The sequence below is a fragment of the Mya arenaria genome, chromosome 2 (assembly GCF_026914265.1).
Source record: "Mya arenaria isolate MELC-2E11 chromosome 2, ASM2691426v1".
NCBI lineage: Eukaryota > Metazoa > Mollusca > Bivalvia > Myida > Myidae > Mya > Mya arenaria.
Genome location: NC_069123.1, coordinates 18,403,137 through 18,421,063, shown reverse-complemented (window position 1 = coordinate 18,421,063; position 17,927 = coordinate 18,403,137). Strand labels below are relative to the sequence as shown.

General features: G+C 35.6%; 2 protein-coding genes across 2 annotated transcripts in view; one reads left to right on the top strand and one right to left on the bottom strand.

The window, feature by feature from the left end:
- LOC128213628 (testis-expressed protein 2-like) overlaps positions 1 to 8,154 on the bottom strand; it is a 42,699-nt gene extending 34,545 nt beyond the window's left edge. The window contains exons 1-2 of the mRNA XM_052919603.1: positions 8,145 to 8,154; positions 5,515 to 6,782 (exon numbers count right to left, since the gene is read on the bottom strand). Of these exons, the coding sequence (XP_052775563.1) occupies positions 5,515 to 6,782; positions 8,145 to 8,154 (1,278 nt within the window). The remainder of the gene's footprint in view (positions 1 to 5,514; positions 6,783 to 8,144) is intronic.
- Positions 8,155 to 12,275: 4,121 nt separating this feature from the next.
- LOC128205907 (serine/threonine-protein kinase/endoribonuclease IRE1-like) overlaps positions 12,276 to 17,927 on the top strand; it is a 34,915-nt gene continuing 29,263 nt past the window's right edge. The window contains exon 1 of the mRNA XM_052907967.1: positions 12,276 to 12,461. Within this exon, the coding sequence (XP_052763927.1) occupies positions 12,381 to 12,461 (81 nt within the window). The 5' untranslated portion in view covers positions 12,276 to 12,380. The remainder of the gene's footprint in view (positions 12,462 to 17,927) is intronic.

The window sequence follows — 17,927 nt, the reverse complement described above, 5'->3', positions numbered from 1 at the left end:
TGTGACAATGTTCCCAATATTCTCCTTGTCAGGAGAACAGAAGCCTGATGTAACCATCACATAGAAAATCCTAGACGACATACATGACTTCAGCATGGCTGAGTATTGATCATGTGATAGACATGGAGATAAATGCCCCACTATGGTTAGCTTTTAAAACAAGATGTTAGCTGATCATGTATTGTACAAAAATTGTGATTAAACAGCACATGTTTATGCATTTGTGTATTATGCTAATAAGATTAAATTCATTGTCAACTTTCTATGCAAGATGTGATATTTGTATTAATGTAACCCTTGAAACTAGACAGTTGGAATTTGTTATATTCCCTTTTATGTCATCCATATTTTAGGAAAGGCAATGTTTTACTTTTTTTTATTTTTTCACCTTAAAATGTACTAGAAATATACAAACTTTTAAATATACAAACTTTTAATACAATTCTGGACAGATATAGAAATATGAATTAAATCTTTCAATCATTGATTCTACACATAAGTTAGTTTTAATAAGAGGAATGTAATATTTTTTGCCTAAAAGCTGCTAATTGTTGATCCTGAAAATAGCTAGATGGCTGTGTGAGTTTAAAGGGACTGTACACCAGATTGGTACCAAAAAAAGTTTTTTTCTCTAACGAATCTCAGGACAATTATCTAATAGAATGTGTTACGCTTTGATATCATAATTGTAAAAAAAAGTACCAAAATGTAAAAAAAAATTGTGTCAGAGACTGGGTTCGAACCCGTGTCGCCAAAATTGCTAAAAATTACTCTAATAGGGTGACATAATTAAGCTATACACCTACCTTGGTAATATCACATGATAACACCGACTAGCCAATCACGCATAAGGAATGAATTCTACCTGGTAGACATACCCAGTAATCTTTTTTAATGGAAAAATACGAAATAACAGCTAAACTTAAATAAATTGTAAACTATGTGGTACTTCAGTTAGTAAGTTTCAATGCATTGTACACCGATGCAAAGTTTATGTCAGTTTTCGACAATTTTCTTTTTTTTTCGCTATTTTATCATACGGAGTACAGCCCCTTTAAGGGAATCATTCCACAAGCAGGATGAAAGGGGCTCTTTTGAAACTTATTTATATTCATTTCCAGGCAATTCCTACTGTTTTTGATAAAAATGTCTGAGCTGAAACTGTCCAAAAGCATTCAATCCTAAACTTTAGCAGCCCTGATTATATCATTTTGAAGTTTTTAAAAAGCAATGAGTTTGTCATGAAATGTCAAATTACTATATCTTAAGAGCCACTTTCTGAAATGATCACAGCCTTAAGGGCAACAAATATATTTCTAGGAGTAGTTTGGATTTTCTACGCTTCGAACATACCGTATTATATCATGCATAGGACGCACTTTTTTACCCCCAATTCTCGTCTTAAAAATTGCCTGCGTCCTTTCTATGCTATTCTAGAATTGCATCTGTTTTTTTCCAAGTCCATTTCAGGTCGAAAATATCGGACCGGGGAAGAACGCGGTAATAGTAAGTATCTGTACTGCGTCACTGAAGAGAACAACTGACATAGGTAAAATCACGCAAGTTAACATGCAGAAATATATTTAATTGTTACATTAAAATGATTTATTGAGAAATAAATTGAAAACAAACATGAGTGTTTACTTTTTTATAAAAGGGACGCTACTCACAAAAACTCGATGTGAGTCAGCACTTTAACTGGATTAAGTTATAAAGGCAACGGAAAATCGGGAAAGGAGGTAAATATCAACTAATCGTTGTTCATGATCTTCATGTTTCGATATTTTACAAAACATTTTGTTGTATGTTACTGTTTTAAAAAAATAATAAAGGAATGTGCATAACGCAAAGTAGCATTATTGTCACTATCAAATCTTTGCAAATGTGTGAAGGTGTGAAAAACACCCGCTGTCTGTCATTAGAAAAACATCAATAGAACAAACTTTTGCGATGGTAATACCGTATGAGTGTTTGTTCACACTTTACCTGACGTGCTGGCAAGGCTAATTACCGACACGCATTAATTATGCCAACATGCTTTAATCCGCGCAGCGACAAGCCTTATCAAAACAATCATCAGTTTTGACAATACACAGTTTTGTTCCGATTGCAACGGTTGACTGTCATTCAGAAGGCATGTCGGGACTATTGCAACGGTTGCAACGGTTGACTGTCAGTCAGGACTATTACGGCATTTGTATAATTATAATATGCGTGAATGTTCTCAAAATGTCAAGACATATATCATTGTTGTGTACGCTAAATTACCAAAATACGACGATAATTATCGAAATACACAAGACAGTTCGGCTCCGATTTTGACATTTTTCCGCTGCGTCTTATATATTAAGGGTTTTTACTAATTTTTTGCCTGCGTCCTATCTATGCTAGCGTCCTATACATGATATAATACGGTATATTTTGAAAGCCTCAGTGCCACTTAGGATTAAATGATTAGTGAAAACAATAAAAGTGAGTATATAACTATGATAGATTCTCATATAGTGTCTGATAAATTCCGAGGTTCACACGATGCTTTAGTAAAAATAAATGTTTGGGAAATACCAACAAAGTTCCAAACAGGATCACTGACTCACTATATGTAGTGGGCGGAGCATAGCGCTTTGCAAACAGTACCTGCACAGATGCCAGAATAGACTGAAGAAATCACTAGAGAAATACTGAACATTTTCAAATGAAATTTCACATAAAGAAATTAAGCTCCTGTTTCTAAAATAAATGTGATGCAAGAATTTTCAAATGAAAAATTGTCAATGTTTAGTGAAAAATTGCGGATAAGTACTCCCTCACATTTTTGTAAAATGCACTTTTTTGTGTATGACATTACAAGGCTTCCATTAAGAATTTGAAACTGGAAGTATGAACTTCCTGACCATCAATATTGGAAGTTTCTCACTGAAATTTGGAAATTTAAGTTTCCCAGAATACACCTTCTTTTTTTTAAAGTATTTTTTTAATAGTATGTTAAAAATCAAACTAGAACTGTAAGCCATAGGCTAACGAATACCCCCCACCCCTCCATGTCTAGGTTGTTTGCCCTGGAGTTAGGCCGGACAAAGCTAATTTTGCCTACAAGGGGAGATAACTCCAGTCAGGGTCATGTGACCTGTACCAAATTCACAGAGGCGAAAGTTTACAACATGGCCATTAATTTCTGAAAGTTTGATAAAGATTTGTTGAATAATAACAAAGATGAATCCCGGACAGGGCTTATTTTGCCTACTTTAATACATCAAGGGGAGATAACTCCAGTCAGGGTCATGTGACCTGTACCAAATTCACAGAGGCGAAAGTTTACAACATGGCCATTAATTTCTGAAAGTTTGATAAAGATTTGTTGAATAATAACAAAGATGAATCCCGGACAGGGCTTATTTTGCCTACTTTAACACATCAAGGGGGATAACTCTGGTCAGGGTCATGTGACCCGTACCAATTTCACAGAGGCGCAAGTTTACATCATGGCCATTAATATCTGAAAGTTTGAAAAAGATTTGTTCAATAACGACAAAGATGAATCCCGGACAAACTAGAACTGTAAGCCATAGGCTAACGAATACCCCCCACCCCTCCATGTCTAGGTTGTTTGCCCTGGAGTTAGGCCGGACAAAGCTGATTTTGCCTACAAGGGGAGATAACTCCAGTCAGGGTCATGTGACCTGTACCAAATTCACAGAGGCGAAAGTTTACAACATGGCCATTAATTTCTGAAAGTTTGATAAAGATTTGTTGAATAATAACAAAGATGAATCCCGGACAGGGCTTATTTTGCCTACTTTAACACATCAAGGGGAGATAACTCCAGTCAGGGTCATGTGACCTGTACCAAATTCACAGAGGCGAAAGTTTACAACATGGCCATTAATTTCTGAAAGTTTGATAAAGATTTGTTGAATAATAACAAAGATGAATCCCGGACAGGGCTTATTTTGCCTACTTTAACACATCAAGGGGAGATAACTCTGGTCAGGGTCATGTGACCCGTACCAATTTCACAGAGGCGCAAGTTTACATCATGGCCATTAATATCTGAAAGTTTGAAAAAGATTTGTTCAATAACGACAAAGATGAATCCCGGACAAAAAAAAACGGACGGACAGACAGACAGACAGACGGACAGACGGACAACCCGATTCCAGTATACCCCCCCCCAAACTTTGTTTTGGGGGGTATAAAAAAAAACGGACGGACAGACGGACAGACGGACAGACAGACAGACGGACAACCCGATTCCAGTATACCCCCCCCAAACTTTGTTTTGGGGGGTATAATAATTTAAACCTATATCTTGCCAAATTCATAGTTCTATTTATGTTTTAATAGTTCATTTTACTTCAAGACTGTTTGAAATTGTGAGCATAAAATAATAATATTGACACCAGGTTTTGCTATTTTGAACTTCCAAGCCTTTGACTTTGGAAGTTTTCTTCAAAATTATGGAAGTTCTTGTACTTCTGAAGAATTAAGTTTGGAAGTTTTAACCCATTTCTAGGGAGTAATTTACTTCCAAACTTCCTTTAACGGAAGCCCTGTGACAAACTAGAGTGTTGCAAATCATGAGAGTTAAAAGCTGGAAACCTTCAGCAAATGTAGATATTTGCTAAAATATGATTTTTGAAGACCCCAATTTTCATATATAAGCGTAAACTGCTTTGTTGTTGCGTTATTGGTTGATTGACATTTTCACGTGATGTTTTCAATGAAAAAAAAAGTGGTTAACACGTCAAAATATCTGCTGCTTTTCAGAAAATCCTGTTTGTCTAATGGGACCGGTATTAAGTAACTCGGGTTATTTTTTCCTGACTTAAAAGGTGTCGGCTCGCACTCCACTAAAACCAACATACATGTACTTCTTTTATACTAAAACTGTATTTTTTCTGTAATTTCGATACTTTTCTTTCACTATAACTGTATTTATTCTGCAATTTCAATATCATAGAGTAAAATAGTAATAAAATAAGTGTTATCAGATGCATAACCAGGAGTATTTTATCCCAAAATGTCTTACTTAAAAAATGAAAATCATTTGTATATAAAGCAACATAGAATTTTAGGTTTTCAGAACATCAGGTGATATACAAATGTCGTATTTGAGTGTTGTGCGTGTTGTATAATTTACATTATACTTGAAGTAGCTTTCGGTTTTGTTGCATTATGTAATTGCGATAAATGCAATTGGGGGTTGGGGTGGTGTTAAAATTTCAAAAAGGTTAAGAAGTCATTTCGATATACATACAAAAAAATAAATAAGTTTACATCATTAAAATATAATGGTTCTTAAAATGTCAATTGTAAAAATAAGTTTTATATTGCATACATGCGATTTGTTGAAATGTTTCTAAGTTACGGCAAAAGATTCTATCTGACAACGATTAGAAATTAGCACGACTCCACTAATGACCGTAAGTTAAAAAACAATACCTGGACTATTTTTATTTTTTTTAAACAAAACAAATTCTGTGAATAAAAACATATTTTCAATAATTCATTTACCTTATAGCAGCCATCCTCACCCTTGGGCTCCTTCATCTCCGGGGGGATTAACATGGGGGGTAACTCTTCTAGGAGCGGGTCTGCAGGGATAACCCCCCTTTCTTTGGCAGTTTGAGTTAACCAAAGGTATATTATCCAGCCACCAGATGCTAGCACCATACCAACTATAAGTCCACTAATGTATGACGGAAGGGGAAGAAATACGAAAACTATGAAGGCAACGATTGCGCAAATGTGTGCTTTCTGAAAGTGAACATTCCCAAAATGTTTGGTTATCCCAGATTCAGACTGACTGGAATGACTGTTGTTCTCATCATCATTTGGTTTCTCTTTACCACTGGTTGGGGCTTCAGGTTTCTCACCTGCTTTCTCAGAGACTGTTTTCCCTAGTTTTGACATTAAGACAGGACTAGGAGGAACTATGGGTTTAATTTTCTTGGAGTTTTGAACTCCTTGTCTTTGTCTCAGCACTGGAACTGTATTGGCATGTTCAGAGTGAGACCCCTCATCACCATTGACTTTGAAATAATCTTCAGAAACCTCTAACTCCCCAACTGAGTCTTCACTAGGAAATTCATTTGCAATATCACCATCACCCTCACCATCATCATCATAAACAGCATCAAAATAATTTGCATCCATAGTGAGTAAATCTTTCTCCCCTTCATCTTTACTAGAACCACCGAGAGACAGAAATTTTTCATCATCATCTAGTTCATCATTCAAACTTACAGAATCAGGGGTACCAGGATTCTTACTAAAGTCCATCATTTCCTGTATTTTTGGGCTTGACCCTAATGGTGATTCCCTTGGACTTTGACTAATTGTAGATCTTGATTTTGGGCTAGTTCCAAAAGACTCCGCAAGTTCATCTTTTTTCTTCACTATAGTATCTTGAATCTTGCCTTTAATATCCTTTAATCTTTCAAAAGAATTTTGACTCTTCACTGATGGAGATTTTGAAAGTCCTTCCTTTGGCATCACAGTTGATTCCTGGGGAACTTCAGCAGATTTAGATCGGAAATGACTTCTTTCACTTGCTATGGCATTTGCCTGAGCTTGCCGTTCTTTTTCATCACTGACCTGCTTGTCAAACTTGCCAGTGACAACACTGAGCTCTTCATCCTCTTCCTCTTCTAGTGCTTTAAAGCTAAAGCTCATTTTTGATCCTCCTCCTACTTTAGGTGGTGGAGGGCGGGAAGGTGCTCCTCCACCTTTCTTCAAACTTCCACTCATTTTGACGCCCTTTTTTCTACTTTTAATGGTATCTTAGAAATAAGCAACTCAGTGTTATAATCATAATTGCTAATGATTGGCAAAGCGCTGAATAATCAATGAACAGTGATTCATTTATCCCTAAAATCAATTGTTCACAAAATCAAACCATATTTCAGCTATCATGTAGGTATTATATCAAGATTGTTTCCTTTTTTTGTAGAATGACACTATAAATTCTGAATGAGGCACACTGCTCAAAATGTAAATCAAGCTGATGGCCCACACTTTGCCACATCTGCAATGAAAAAACAAACAACTGTTACATCTACTGTTGCAATAAAGCTTTCTGGGCAATTTTGCTACCTTGAAATCAATACATTTGTCTAGATGTTGTGATTGTTTAAATTTCTGCTGAATGCATTTGTTACGCAAATTTATTGAAAAAAAGGAAGAAAAAAATATACAGTATTCCATCATTTTACATTACAAGATATATCAACAATAATGATTAAAATTCCAGACAATAAATCTCTAGGTAAGAAGAGGTGTCATAGACACATGACAAATGCTCCCAATTGGGCCCTATCTGACAGATAGTCATTATCAGGGAACAAGAGATGTTTGTAAAGCATGTATGCAGGGCATTTTCTGCCCATTTTGGGAAAAAGACCCTAGACATTTTGGGAAATTTTGAGTCGTTGAAATGCGGAAATTGGGAAATTTTACAGTGAAAAGAAAAAGCTGTCTTGTCTCCTGTGAATTAGGAAATGATTTAATATTAGTTTATTTTCCCTTTAAAAGACCCACAATGGCTGAAATATCAATCCTTGGGGTGTAAATATCTATTGCAATACATCATGACAGATAGTATTTCATATCTCTGAATGTGATGAAAATCAATGATTTCGGAGTTCAATTACCAAAAAAACTTCACATCACAATTTATTAGGATGTTGAAAATGAACCAGTACAGGTAAAAAGAATTTCTTAAAAAAAAAAATATATATATATTTTTGGATTGGGATTTTTTTCTGAAGATTAGGAAAAATATCTTATATTTTGCTTTGGGAATGGGTCCGATAGTCGGATCCGTGGGTACTATAGAAAAAGCCCTGGTATGCCCCACTTATGGCAACCATGCAATTAGTCATTTTACATTAAATGTATGAGGGGTAATTTAAGGTTATGACCAACCTCCCTTCCAAGTTTGACAACCTTAGTCCAAAGCATACTCTAGTTATCAATCGGATCAACAAATTGTGTTCACATAGACTGTTACAACTGACCAACTGATCTTAAATTCTTAGCCTCTTAGGAGTTATCTGCTTATCATGATCATCCTCCAAACCAAGTTTGAGGACCTGAGGCTATCTAGTGCTATCTAGTTATCAACAAGACAAGGTTTGGTTTACTGACAGACATGTCTAAACAATACACTCCCTTTGAAGATAAAGTATATATATATAAGTCAATGAGTATTGCTAGCATATTGCTCACATTATTTTTTAAATGAAGTGCATAATTTCCTTACTGGTCCCTAGCCACTTGTATACAACGTTTAATAAGTCTAGCTTGCATACTTCTCGAGTTATTGTAGATTCCATTTGTTTTTGGAGATAAACAGAAATACATTCATACTGTTTCTCTCTCCTCAGATAAGTAGATCCAATAATTTAGCTATGCTAGAAATTCTTATCTTGCCCACGGGCGAAGATAAAATGCCCGTATGGAACTTCTTTTTAATGGTCTCCACATTGTAATTACCTCCCTTGTTAAAGATTGTCGTCTGTAGCATTATGGAAACATTTTCAGGTGGTAATATTTAGAACGCTTATTAATTATTTCTCGCTTCAAATGTCACCATAAAACAGTTATTTTTTCACGCACCTTTTAAGAAATAAGGCTTCACTCTCCTTAGAACTATTTAAAGACCGATTTGACTAATAACATCATCTGAATCGCTGTGCGCATATCCATGACAACCATGAATTATCACATATCCATGCGCAATTAATTTTTCTATGCACAATAGAGTTCCAGCAAAAATACATTTTTACTTAATTTTGTTTAACTGATGTGGGAGAAAAAGCATCTACCATAGCCGCTCGTGTAAGATAGGTTCATCCCGACCCTACGCTCAGGTCAGGATGAACCTATCTTACAATCTCGGCCATGGAAGATACTTATATTCTATTTAAATGAAGTGCATAATTATCCTCCTCATAGCCCTCTATCCATATACCAAGTTTCATTAAACTCAAACTTCTTCAGTTATTGCAGCATGCAGTAATTCTGGGAGGATAAACGGACGGACAGATGTACAAACATTAATGGTTTATAATTTTTTTCCTTTTCATAAGCAAGTGTTTTTAACGAGTTTTTGATATAAAAAAACTATTCAAACATTTATGATCACTATTTATTTGACTGATTAAAAAAAAAAAAAATGGTAGTTGTAGAAACATAGATAAATATCTATATATTCTTTAGACAATCAAATTCATAAAGTAGAAAACAACATCTTTATTGCATATCATCTTCAAACACTACAAATATAAACCATTGCAACAAAGCAGCAACCATTAACAAGCTAGCAACACTATTGATTCCAAAGTTGTGGAAGGCAGACTGACTAATCATGATGCATGTTTATAATGCTGGCATTCCACTGAAATGCATTATTATAAGAACAAAAAAGTAGTTATTGTTTCTAACACAGTATCCCACTTCTCTGACATCCTATTATGGATATAACTATGCAATATGGCACAAAACATTGTACTAGATTAAATAGTGAAACAATTTTACATGTATCTTCTACTTTTACTCTAAAAAGTCATCCCCTCGCAAAATATCTGCATCTCAACATTCTGACCTTAAGAGTATTGAGACCTCTAACTTAGACCAGAAGAGTATTGAGACTCCCGATTTAGCCCTGAAGGGACTTGAGACTTCCTATTCAGACCTTTAAATAAAGAGTATTGAGATTCCAATTAAGACCGGAAGAGTCTTGAGACTACCATTTTTAAACCAAAAGAGTCTTGAGACTTCCTATTCAGTCTTTTAAATAAAGAGTATTGAGACTCCCAATTTAGACCTTAAGGGTCTTGAGACTTCCTTTTCAGACAAAAAGAGTATTGAGACTCCCAATTCAGACATAGAGTCTTGAGACTTTCTTTTCAGACCAAATGAGTATTGAGACTTCCTATTTAGACCTGAAGGGTCTTGAGACTTCCTATTCAGGCCAATAAATTATTGAGACTCCCAATTTAGACCTGAAGAGTCTGCAGACCTCCTTTTCAGGCCAAAATAGTATTGATACTCCTAATTCATACCGAGAGGTTTGAGAGTTTCTATTCAGACATGCAGAATCTAAAAACTTCCATTTTAGACCAAAAGAGTGTTGAGAGTCCCACTTCATTACCATACATTCACAATACTCTCCATTCAGACCTTAAGATTATTGAAAGTTCATTTTGGCATCTTTATAGCTGTTATTTATCTCTGTTTCCAATGCCAAAAATGTATGTTTTACCCAATTCAGACCTTACAAGACTTGAGACTACTCGGCACTCATTCTGATCTTACTTGCCTTGAGACTCACTATATAAACCATAAAAAGGCTTGTAAACATATTCTTATTCAGCACTTAAATGTTTTTAAACAACTACTTCAGATCTTAAGAGCCTTGGGATTCCTGCATGCCAAGTTTGAGGTCCCTTGGCCTGAGCCTTTGTTCTTCATTTATTGATTGGAAATAGATTTACAGCTCAAAGTCAAAGTCACCATGAACTCATTGACCTCGGAATCATAGGTCTAATTTGCATACATGCCATATGTAATCCCCAGAATTTCGACCAATCCCTTGGTCCTCCAGAATTAAAAAAGTGTGTTTAAAATTATGCAAATTTATCACAGGGTTGAATTATATTAGCATGTTTAGTTATAATGCCCTGTCCTGAAGCTTAATTGGATTATCAACTGATGGTGTGTATTAACAACACTTAATGGTTGACACTCAATAAATCAGCAAGGCACATGTGATGCATTGTTTTGAATGAAACCGACAGAATTTGCGAAACAAAGTGTCAATTAGACTGGTAAGTTGAAATTTCGATTTTCATTGGTTGAACTATATTTTTGATCCAATCAGGATGTAACAAATTAAGAGTTCTTCACAATCTGTTAAAAACATGTGTCATTGTCAACAAAAGGATCAATTATTTAAAGGTGTCAGTAAATTATTCGGTACAGAATAGGATTAAAATAACTAATAGACAATGCTGTTCTTTGTCATGTTTACATACATGATATTGGCTTTCATCGCCAATATCGGAAAATAACAGAACTTCAGAGGCGAAACTGAAACTGAAAGTAGACAAATCGGATGAAATTACAAGTATTTATTTATTTATTATAGTATTTATGTTTTTAATTTTTAATGAATGCCAAAAGGAAATATGTTTATGAACTTAAACAAAAAAATATGCATTTGCTTTTGATCAAATGCAAACAAAGCTGACTATTTGGGTATTGGAAGAAATGAAAATTATTGATATATGCATTCTCTCTATTAGTCTGAAAGTCATCATTTCTGATAAGCAGCAGATTTTGTTTCCAATTTTAGAGGAAGGTTAGCCCATTAAATTGTCTCTGAAACATATTTTTCTATGAAGTATTTTGTTATGCAAGTGAGTGGTTTTATTATGCAATACGACAGTGACAGTGTCTCATAAAAGTATATAAGTGTTGGAAAAAGGGGTAAACAAGGTGAATAGGCATGCGAGCAATAGCGCTCCGTGGCGATGATGAAACCCCTGGTATGTGACCCAAATCCCCTGGAATTCTGGGCAAAATCCCCTGGGGAGCCTTTCAAAAAATATGGAATTTGGGGAAATAGCTCACTCAACCTGAAGTTTGTTGTTTTTATAGATCTGATTTATAAGAAATATTTATTGAATACCTTGTGAAGTTTTGATGTTAAACCATTAATCAGATTAATATACACTATTGAGCCTGTCCAACAAGTGTTTAAACTTACACACTGTAAATACTCATTGTGTTTAGGCATTAGCATGTTCACATTGTATGGTCAGCTGTTTCTTTTAAACCAAGACTTTCAAACATATAAATATATATTAATATATATCAGCTGTGAGGAAGTATACCATGAAACTCACCACTGTGTTGAAAATGTTGCACAAAGGTGTTGACAGAGAGTAATTAATGCATTTCCTGGAAAGCGGTTTGTTACCACATCCGTTTGACAGCAGAATATATTTACTTCCTGTTTCACTTTGAATTTTAAACAGATGTGAATAATGTGGCCAATCAAAAGAGTTTACGTAATATAATTTTTAAAAAAAGTAAAAGAACAAGTCATTATCGTACATGCGATTACATTCTTAGAAACGTAAGTAAAGTAATAGTTTTACAAATATTTTTATAGTTAGAATAAGTTGTGAGAAAACGAAAGTTGAAACAATTGACCAACCAAAACCTACAATTGTCTTAGCTGCGATCATGTACTTTCAAAACGAAAACAAACATGGCTGTCAAAGGAAGCACGAACGTGTATAGCATGAAATAAATCTCCTATTTCATGACTTTATACATTTGATTTGTTCAGTAGATGGGTTAAAACAACAATGAATAAGCTAATTTTACTAACCGGTCTATTTGCCATCGCCAATGTTTACTGTGATCCACAATCTTCACAGTCAAAAGAAGTAAGAAATATTTCATCAACTTGATTAAGAAGTGCAGTGACAGAAAGGTTACAGAACACTAGATATTGATTAATGCATGTGAAGTCAAGAACAAGAATAATGATTATGATAATTTATCTACTGTTTATAACAGTTACAAATACACAGCAGAAATGCGGGTCGTTGGAATTACCACAATTCCCGAAATCCTGGTAAATACCGAAATCCCCTTTCATTTTCATAGGTATTTATCGTTTTCTTTTATACGCCCGGATTTAATATATTATTGTGTTTGAATGTTGTATGCCGTAATTGTTGGAGGTTGGAGAGGGGTGGAGAAGTCGGAGGAGGGGTGGGGGTGGGGGTCGTGGTGACTAAAACTTGGGACCCCCTTTCATTTACATAAGTTCATAGAAAAGAAGAGTATGCGAGGAGGTTCGTACGCCGGGGCATCAAAACTGCATTGTGTTTTAGTGGGTTGAATGCTGTATTCCTTGGTGGTTGGAGAGGGGTGGGGGAGTCGGAGTAGTTGGGGGTGGGGCAGGGAGTGATCAAAACCCGGGAACCCCATTCATATTTCTAAGTACATACAAAAGAGTATGCAGTATGGTTTAAAATTGTATTGTGTTTAAGTGGGTTGTATGTCGTGGTTGAGGTTGGTTGGAGAGTGGTGGGGGAGACAGAGGAGGGGGTGATGGCTACGAAGAAGTCTCAAATACTACTTTCCGATACCTCATTTCAAAGTGTGGCGGTAAAGGAGGGTAGGGCTCGTACCTTACATACAAAAGAGTAGCGAGGGTGCGTACGCCGATATTTAATACTTCATTTTGGTCGTGACCTGCATGCCAAAGTTGTGTGTGGAAGTCGGACGAGGGGGGAAGGGCTAAATCCCGGGAAGTCCTTTCAATTTCATATATGTTAATGTTTTAAAGACTAGTTCAATATCACATTTTATATTTGTTTCATTGCTTTTCATATTTTTAGTATGTCGTATATTGATTGTTTTAAAGGTGTCTTATTTTTAGCTCGACTATTCGAAGAATAGGTGGGCTATACTACTCGCCCCAGCGTCGGCGTTGGCGTCCGGTTAAAGTTTTAGGGCAAGTTGGGATTTTCACTTATAAGTCCAATACCCTACATTCAATTGACTTAATTATTCACACAGTTGTTCAGGGCCATCACATGATGAGGTTAGAACTCCATATTATTCTTTACACAGATTATGGCCCCTGATTGACTATGGAACTTAGGTTAAAGTTTTAGGGCAAGTTGGAATATTTATTAATAACTTCTATATCCTTTGTTTAATTTACTTAATACTTCACACAGTTGTTCAGGACCATCACACAATGAGGTTACATAACTCCATATTATCCTAAATACAAGTTATGGCCCCTGATTGACTTAGGTTAAAAGTTTTAGGGCAGGTTAAAGTTTTAGGGCAAGTTGGGATTTTCACTTAAAACTCTAATACCATTCATTCAATTGACTTAATACTTCACACAGATGTTTAGAGCCATCACATAATGAGGTTAGATAACTCCATATTATCTTTTATACAAATTATGGCCCCTGATTGACTATGGAACTTAGGTTAAAGTTTAAGGGCAGGTTGGGATATTGTTTAATAACTTCTATACCCTTCATTCAATTGACTTAATACTTCACACAATTGTTCAGGACCATCACCCAATGAGGTTACATAACTCCATATCCTTAATACAAGTTATGGCCGCTGATTGACTTAGGTTAAAGTTTTAGGCAAGTAAAAGTTAAGGGCAAGTCGGGATTTTAATAAAAAAAACTTCTATACCGTTCATTAAATGCACTTAATGAAATTCATTTTTTTTTACGACCATCTTACAACAAGAAACATAACTCCGTTTTAAGCCTAAATACAAATTATGGCCCTTGAATTTTTTTTTATTCCTTTGAAAGACATATTTGTATATTCTTAACCAGATTTTCATAACGGGAAATCAAGTTATTTTAATGACTTGCGTCATTGTTTGGGCGGGCTGGTGGGAGGGCAGCATCAAAGTCACCTTATGTATCGAATAATTTTAGTTAGGTTTGACATAAAGAGACCAAACTTGGTATTATTACATCGTTATTGTATTCTAAGTCAAAGCGGCGTAGTCGAGCGCGCTGTCTTACGACGGCTCTTGTTTATTGATATTGCCTGTAATAAGTTATCCGTTTATTTCGTTGTGAAGCGCCTTTGAACGCGTGTATCGCAAGGGTGCTATATAAAGTTCACTAATAAAAATAATAAATGTGTATTGTGAACAAGTTGTGTGTCGAGAAAGGTGAATAATTGGTATCAAGCGGGAGTTGATTATACAATTGTCCTTACGTGTATCATAACGATTTGTACGTGTCTCAACTGTTATGTGGAATCGCTTGGTAATTGTTTCATTGCACAATCTCGTGAAGAAAGAAATGCAAATAATACAATTTCACTTTGATACCATCACTGCACGTAAATACGAATCATCAACATCATTTTTACATTGGTCATGATAGGAAAGTGTACTTAATGAATAAAGGAATAATATAAGATTTAATATCATAAAGCATACCATTTAAATACATACATGTAATACTCGTCTCAATATCGATATGGACATGTCATTGTGAGATATTGGTCCATGTCTGTTACCTATCAGTAATGACACCCTGCTGTGACAGATTCTTATCGTGCGGTCAGTATTTGGAACCATGCTGTCACTGATGACTATAATACGATGTGTATTGACCCCCAATGGTGTTCTGGTTCAAAACGGGATGCTCCTGTGAACCAGAAATTAAATCCTTTATTTACAAGAAGGTAACAAGTAAGAGTACGCGGTGTATGAGAGAAACATCTGAAGTCTGAATATTTATTTCTTAATGCAATGCAGTTCAATAGTACATTGCACGTCAGTGTTTACTATTTATATATATATATGTATGTTTTATCAATGTTATTCGTATTGTTCTTGGTATATTAATAGTTTAATTTAATCTAGTTTAATCTAGGGAATAGATTTTAAGAAAAGCGTTGTTTTTAAAAAGAAAGGCAACGAATATTAGGGGAAAAGTTGAAAGCGAAAGTTGAATTTAAAATTGGCTCATTAAAGTCTCAACACCTTGAGGCTTGAGAACGTGATATGTTAAAATTCATGTGTTTGGTAAAAAGGTGTGAATTCGCAGAACATCGTGAAAGCGCTTGTTGATAGATCAAAGTTAGAACTGTGTAATGAGTGTTTGTAGCAAAACACCTTAGCATGGCTTGAGCACAATCGTCAGATTGTCAGTATATATAAAGGTGTGTTCATTCAAATATATTGCATTTATGTTCTGTTCACTCTTGTTATTAAAAATAAAGAAAGTTGCAATTTTCGGGGACAGTCACGTCAGGCGACTAGGTGCATTCTGCAATGAGGACCTCAAGGTTCGTTGTTTTTTCACGTTCACTCACTATGTACAGTAAAACCTAACCGAGTTACTTTATATGCATTCTCAATTAAGCGGTGTACGTCAATTTTTCAAACATTCAAAAACCGACTATGTAGAGAATACTTTGTGTTCACATGCCTTATGGATTTGGTGCCAGAGTATTCTTATAAACATAAAGACGATCTTGGTGATATGGACTCTGAAATGTAATTCGTCAAAAGTGCTGTTTTAAACTTGTAATGTTAGTACCAGACCCTAATTTCTCGAAACTTCTTAAGATTCATAGGCGTAAGATGCTTATTTCAATTAGACAAAATACATGCTGATAGAAAAAATATGTACGTATGAAAAATTGTTTATTGTGGGAATTGTAATGATAATTCTTATTTTGAGTAGTAAAACAATTAAAAAAGTATATAAATCGCAAAATATTGAAAGACAAAAATAGTGGGTTTAGCTTAATCCAGTTATAAGAGACTTAAGAAGTTTCGAGAAAATGGAAATATTACAAAGGCAACGGCTGTGAAGCCATTTACAATATGAAATGTATTCTTTTAGGTGCCTATGGAGGTGCGTTTCTTTGGTGCGGGCGGGATGAAAGCTTCCAAACCTTGTTCTGCAGAAAAGTAGATGCATCATTGCCCTAAGGTGGTGAAATTCTAGATAACGGAAGGGGACGTCAGTAGGACGGGATTTAAATTGCTACACGCATTTTACTTAAATTTAAAATAAACTGATACTTTTTTGCCGATCCATGAAAAATCGCTAGGAGTAAACTAATAATAACGGAAATCGATAATTTAAGTTCATTTTAGTCTGTATAAATGTCAACACGTATCAAATGTTTTTATTGCTATTATTCCAATACAAACTACTTTGTAGCCTCCGGGGCGCTGTCAGAGATGCAGAAATTAAGCAATCTTGGAGTAAAGCAGAACAGGCTGCTAAAAATGAGCACCGATTGTTACAAACGTATTGTGTGACTCAGACTTGGCTCTCAGTGCCATGGACATGTTCAACCCAGCACAGACATTACATCTACTGGAATTCTTAAAATGTATCATCCATTTATCTGGAAAGAGCGCAGGCCTTTGACAGTTATAGGCGATGGGAACTGCCTCTACCGCTCTGTTTCACTTTTTGTGACGAACACTCAGTACCACCACTTGCTTGTTAGACTTTTGACTGCCATAGAACTGATATTAAACAGATCTTTTTACGAGAAAGACTCATTCTTAAATGAAGACGCTGTTGTAACTAGCAAATTCTGAAAACTGCTGCATGACACTATAACGGCAGGATCCTTAGTGAATTAGCGCATATCTACGCGATAAGTGCAGCTACCCGACTGCCTATCCAGTCCTATTATCCACCTCAAACTAGTTCACGGTTTTCTTCAGACCCATTCACAAGGGATATATTCGGCTGTGATGTCCGTTGGTCTTTAGCCCCGGAGATATGTGTTCTGTGGACTATGATAATTGTCCCTAAGAAGGAATCAGAGTTCATGCCAAATCACTTTGTTTGCTTGGTTAAAGGGTCTGGTGGCCGCACTGATCGCTTGGATACCGCATATTCAGGCAAAGTCTCCAACAATAATGATGATGATTATGATGAAATTTCCTCGTCTTCAATTGTTCTTGGCAATGAGGACATTTTTGACAATGTGAGCTTTACACGTATTGAAAATTTGTCGTCATGTTCTGTAGAACATAATCAGGTAGAAAACAGCACATGCAATGGTGGATCAAGATCTGCGATGAGCGAACCATTTTCTCATGACAATGTGATGCCCAATACAGATCGGTCCCAATCTTTTAAGGGCGAAAAGCTGAATTTAGTATAATCGCCATGTACTGTAGAACCCATCCAGTTAGAAAAACAACATGGAATCGGATGGAAATATATCTGAAAAGAGCGAAACATTTTCAACTGACAATGTGATGCCCAATTCAGATTGGTTTCCATCTGATAGGAGCGGACAGCTGAAGTCTGGAAGTTTCCTAGATTTACTGACGACAATTCAGTTTCTTACTAATTCAAGTG